The 6,000-nt window shown below is 39.7% G+C and overlaps 1 protein-coding gene across 1 annotated transcript in view; it reads right to left on the bottom strand.

The window, feature by feature from the left end:
• Positions 1–471: 471 nt before the first annotated feature.
• Positions 472–6,000, bottom strand: part of Ube2n (ubiquitin conjugating enzyme E2 N) — a 34,059-nt gene continuing 28,530 nt past the window's right edge. The window contains exons 2-4 of the mRNA XM_055627924.1: positions 2,365–2,611; positions 2,037–2,177; positions 472–1,235 (exon numbers count right to left, since the gene is read on the bottom strand). Of these exons, the coding sequence (XP_055483899.1) occupies positions 1,195–1,235; positions 2,037–2,177; positions 2,365–2,611 (429 nt within the window). The 3' untranslated portion in view covers positions 472–1,194. The remainder of the gene's footprint in view (positions 1,236–2,036; positions 2,178–2,364; positions 2,612–6,000) is intronic.

Raw genomic sequence — 6,000 nt, 5'->3', positions numbered from 1 at the left:
ATCAAATAACTAGCACACCAATTGTCATACATTTGAGTTTTCAGACAAGAAAAAAGAAAAAAAGTCATAACCTACATCTTAAGCTCAGATATAGACATGTGAAAGTCTTACATGACATGCACTTATCCTCTTTGCTGTGACTGCTGGCTATGGCCAACTTTCAATCATGGCAAGACACCAAGGATCACCTAATTAAATCAAGTAATATTTATTTCAAATTTCTAGGAGATTAAAAAAAAAAAGTCAGATACTGATGCTTCATGCATGCTCAGGGCCAGTTTATAAATACTCACTCAGTAAAATCCTCACACAAATCTGCATCAATGAAACAAACTGGTATTACTCTCCTCTTACCAATTTGTCATATGGAGAGGACCAAAACAGAATGCTCCATCCACTTTAATTTTAAATAGGATTGTCACATCGGAAAAACGAAATAAACACAGTAAAAGAAACTATACAAAGGCAAAGTAGAATAACAAAAAATATTTTACTAAAACATAAGATTTACAGAAGTTTCCAGACAAGCCATACAAAATGGTCACAAGCTTTTTTTCTTCTTTTTTTTTTTTTGGAGGGGGGGGAAGGATGAGGGTAGGGAGGCTGAGGGGTGGAAAATCTACACTTGACAGCAAAGTCACAATATTATTAGTGAGGGCTGTGATGTTTATTTATGTTCCCATTTTGGTTCAGACAATCAAGCTTGTCCATCTACAGTGTCTAAAGTTAGACTTGGCTAGAGAGCATATTCTAAAAAACTGGTTAGCTGCATTTAACCACTGCAATTAGATCCCTTAAGACGGGGAAGGGGAAAGGAGGCCATAAAATTAAAACTACTTTCCCCCTAAAAAATAAAATAAGAACACCCATACCTCTGGCAGCTAACCCTGACAACTACCTTCATTCACAGTGCTTTGTACTTAAACCATGATGGGGAAATGAGTCAAAAGCAGAGTCACTGCTCTTCAACATCTCACAATAACCCAGATGACACTTCTAGCCTCTGCTCATGCTTTACAACAGTGAATCAGGACAGGACATAGAGTTGCTAATGTGCATGTAATCACCAAAGATGAAGATGCCTGGGCTTTTATTCTGTAATGGTTCTAAGACTGTGTCCATTAAATGCAAACAAAAAAAGGAAGAAGTCTTGGCAGAACAGGAAAGGGATGTACACTTGATGATCTGAGCGAATTAAATATTATTCATGGCATATAGCCTAGTCCATGCTCTCGCTGTAGACAAAAACAAACGAGCAATTGTTAGTTTACTGAGTTCATTACATTTCTTTCCACACACCATAAAGAGCAAACAAATAAAATTTGTGGAAATGTCATGTCATCCACCTATCTATCTATCTATCTATCTATCTATCTATCTATCTATCTACCTACCTACCTACCTACCTACCTACCTATCTATCTATACACACACACACATACACTTGACAGCAGTCACATTATTATTCTATTATGAATATATATATTCATTATATATTGAATATATATATTGAATATATATATGAATATACAATGAATACATATATTCATATATATTCTCCTAAATCTATACCATCTCCTGTAAACTGGATCAGGTCAGTTTTCTGAATAACTTATTACCAAAACAGTACAATGAATTAGAAAAGGGTTTTATTTGTTTTTAAGGGCATGTAGACCAGACTAGCTTTAAACCTTTCATAAAATTCGACAGATAGAAAAAAAGTATACTTTTCATCTGAATGATACTGTTCCTCCCTAATTTTGTTGTGATTATAGAAGTTTATTGATTCCATGCTTTCTATAAACGGCTACATACTTTCAATGGACTATAAAAGCAGCTCTAAATGGGTATAAGTTTTCTAGTATTCACATACTGCTCATATCGTACTCATTATTATTAAATTCATGTGGTTAAACACACACTGCAAGATCTCCTTTTAGAGATTATTCTGAATTTATAAATATATATATATATTAAATGGTAACAGACCTATTTTGAAAAGCAGAAGCAGGTAAAAGAGAATAAATATAAAGTACCTGTTTCTATGGCTTGGGCTTCATTGGTCTTCCACTGCTCGGCTACATCATTTGCTAATGGATCATCTGGATTAGGAGCACTTAACAAAGCCTGGATTGATAGCAGAACTGTGCGGATCTGCAGTGCTGGGGACCACTTATCTATGAAGGTAACAGGCCCAGTATGATATGATACAGCATGAAAAACAGGCCCACAACTGTTGTACTTCCCTCCCACACATTCTGGTGGTCTTAGCGGAAGGTGAGATTACAATGTTTACATTCTAAACATGGAATGCTCAATACAGAAAGAGTATGTTAATAGCACAGGGTGACAAACAACACTTACCTTTCAAAATATCTAAACATATTCTTCCCAACTTGTCTACATTAGGATGATAAATTTTGGTCATGAAACGTACTTTAGGTGCTGCCATTGGGTATTCTTCTGGAAGGAATAGTTCAAGTTTAAAAGTCCCTCCCTCAAAGGGGGAATCCTGGGGCCCAGCAATGACCACATGAAAATAACGGGCGTTGCTTTCATCTGGTTCTGCTTTAATGCCAGGAACTGGTTCTGCCAGCAAACGCTGGGTTTCCTACAACAGAAAAACAAACACACTTGTGAAAAAATGTCATTTTACTAAACATTAAGTTCATCTTTTGGAATTAGACATAACAGAATCTTACGGTGATACATAATTTAGCTCATAAAATGTAAAATTCAAAGAAAAGAATGTTTCTCTCACTTCCCCACATGTCATAATATGGTACACACACACAGTAAAGCAATAAATGCTAAAAGAACTGGGCGTGGTGGTATATGCCTTTAATCAGCAAGGCAGGTGGATCTCTGTGGGTTTATGTCCAGCCTGTTCTACATAATGAGTTCCAGGACAGCCAGGGTAACGTAAACAAATCCTGTCCATCTCTGTTCCTCCCTACCCTCCAAAAAGATTTTGTATAATCAAAACCACCTCAATGTAACTGCAAAATATTATCATATTCTAGATTAGATTATAAAATTGATTTTATATTCACGTAAAAGAAAAACAATGACAGCTGGATTGCTGCAATGGGTAAAGCAACTTGTTCTAAACTCTACTAAAAAACAATCTTCCCTTCTAAAACACTTGGTATCCTCAAGGACATTAAAATCTCTGGATGCTCAAGTCTCTTACATAAAATCGTACAGTATTTGTATTTAAACTACAAAAATCTTTCTGTATATTTTATACCATCTCTAGATGACTTGCAGTGCTTTAATACAGTGTGAATGTTATATAAGTAAGTAGCAATACACAAATTAGGCAACAATGACTAAATTCTTTACATATTCAATAAAAACACACTATTCTCCCATAGGACTTTCCATCTGCATTGGGTCCATCGGCATGGACACAGAGAGCTAACTGTAACAGAAGTACTGGTGATAAGAACAAGTCCAGGAAACTGGATGTGGTAGCAGCAGCACACCCTTGGATCCCAGCCATTAAGCAGAGGGAAGCAGATCTCCAGATTGACGGTCAGCCAGAGCTATACAGCTAAGAACCTGTCTTTGGAGTAAAGACAAGCAAGAACATCTATCTCTAGGGGACAAGCACACACCGGGCAAGAGATATAAGAGATGGAGGATGAAAGGCAGGATACACTGGCCCATGCTGATAAGCTTGACAATCTCTGAAGGGCCTTTAGTATGTTCTCCAATAATCAAACCAAATTCCATTTACCAGGACTCTCTTGAAACCCCCAACTATCCATCTTCTCCACTGCTTTTGACTGGTGCTCTGCCTATTTCATGAGAAGGCAAACATCGTTTAAGTCTCCACAACGGCACCTGCACACATACCTGCCTTTGCACCTATGTACTGCTGGCCTTCTCACAAATTTCTTGGAACTACCAGAGCACTGTACCAAGGCCACCCTTCCACTTGAACATAGACTTCTCCTCTCCTCTCCTCTCCCCCCCAAGAAGAAAACACAAACATCTCTCTCGAATCAGTTCTTTCCTTTTTTGACCTGTCCTAAAATCATATAAATTTTATTTCTCCTTAATAAAAGGAGGGAACAAGGCCTGGTATAACAAAGCTGGCTTTACTGGCAGGTTGTTAAAAAGTGAAGACACTCCTTGCTTGGCATCTTCTGTTTTCTGCCATGTCGTGACACAGCAAAAAAAAAAAAAAAAAAAAAAAAAGGTCCTTGCCAGAAACAAACAGATTGACCTGCCTGATCTTGCACTTTCTACCTCTAAAACTTTCTAAGTACCCAGCTTCAACATTTTAGTACAATAAAAGAAAATGGACTAACACAGCAACCCAATTTAACTTAACCCAAACTTAACTTTGTAACATTCCCCAGCCCCCCAGTTTTCTCCATGTTAGTTAATCCTGTAGGTTATATATCTAACCTGATTTTAACTGTTAGAAATAATTACTGAACAGAAAGACAGGCATGGTATACACTCATTTATAAGCAGATATTAGCCATGTAATATAGGATAGACATATAAAATCTACAGACCTAAAGAAGCTAAACTCCAAGGAGAACCCTAGGGAGGATGCTTAAATCTCATTCAGAATGGCAAACAGGATAGACACCAGAAGTAGTAGAAGACAGGGAACAGGATGGGAGCCTACTATAGAGGATCCTCTGAAAGACTCCTCCCAACAGGGGATGGAAGCAGATGCTGAGACTCACAGCCAAATTGTAGGCAGAGTGCAGGTGGAAGAAGGGGGTGGGGATAGAAGGACATGGAGGAGACAGGAGCCCGACAAGGAAACCAACAAAGCTAAAAAATCTGAGCCCAGGGGGTCTTGCAGACTGATGCACCAACCATGGACTATGCATGGAGAGGACCTAGACCCCCTGCTCAGATGTAACTGGTTGCCAGCTCAGTCTCCATGTGGATCCCCGAATAAGGAGAGCAGGGGCTGCCTCTGTCATGAACTTGGTTGCCTGCTCTTTGATCACTTGTCCCTGGCGATGCAGCCTTGTCACACCATAGAGGAAGAGGATCCAGGCAATCCTGATGAGACTTGACAAGCTATAGGCAGAAGGAAAAGGAGAACTCTCCCTTTCAGTAGACTAGGGGAAGGGGATAAACAGGGGGGAAGAGGGAGGGAGGGTAGTGATCGAACCAGGCCTGACCCCCCAACCCAAGTCACTGGTCCCAGGAACTAGGCCATAGGTCACCAATTCCAGGAAGAAGACAATAACATTCCATACCCAACGAATAGCCTGGAGGTAACCTCAAGAATGGGAAGGTATCTTATCTCAGGATGGTGCATCTGTGTTTGGCAGCCCACTGACCTGGTAGTAGAACTTTCAAGGCATGGAAATACCTAACATTCCTGAGGTCTATAGATAGCTTGCTCAAAGTTAGCCACACTCACTTTGTAACAAGCTTGACCTTGCTAAATGTCACCCAATTGTGTAACTGCTAAACTGTAATTTCCCAAACCCCACTGTAACCCAATAAAAACCTTCCTCCCGAACCGCTGCACTGGTGACAGTGGGGGCCTGAGCTCAAGCTTGTAATAAAAAGACCCTACTGCGTTCGCATCAGAATCAGCTCCTTAGTGGTCTTTGGGGTCCAAGATACTTGAGCACAACAGTGGGCCTGGGAGGAGTTGAGGGAGGGGGCTTCAACGGGAATCCATAATGAATACATTGTGAAAAAATACAAAATTAAAATTAAAAAAAAAAGACATATAGCTCAGTAAATACTGATTAAAGCTCAGGAGCAAGACTGTGTGTACAGTCTTGTGCTGGATCTCCAGCACAGACCACTCGGGTCAAGCCTCTACCAAGTACTAACTGGCAAACTAAACAACCTTCTAGAATTTTCCCCAACTTCCAATCTTGACCTTGCTACCTGGTTCTTCTTGGAGTCTATTTAAAAGTCAGAGCCTTGCAATGGACTCCTGTATTCTACCTACCTTTCCAATTCACCTTCAGCTATCCTCCACCCCCACCTTTGTTCAAGCCC

The sequence above is a fragment of the Psammomys obesus genome, unplaced genomic scaffold (assembly GCF_907164565.1).
Source record: "Psammomys obesus unplaced genomic scaffold, mPsaObe1.curated_primary_1811, whole genome shotgun sequence".
NCBI classification, from domain to species: domain Eukaryota; kingdom Metazoa; phylum Chordata; class Mammalia; order Rodentia; family Muridae; genus Psammomys; species Psammomys obesus.
The sequence above is the reverse complement of the archived record's forward strand: the minus strand, read 5'-3'. Positions and strand labels throughout refer to the sequence as shown.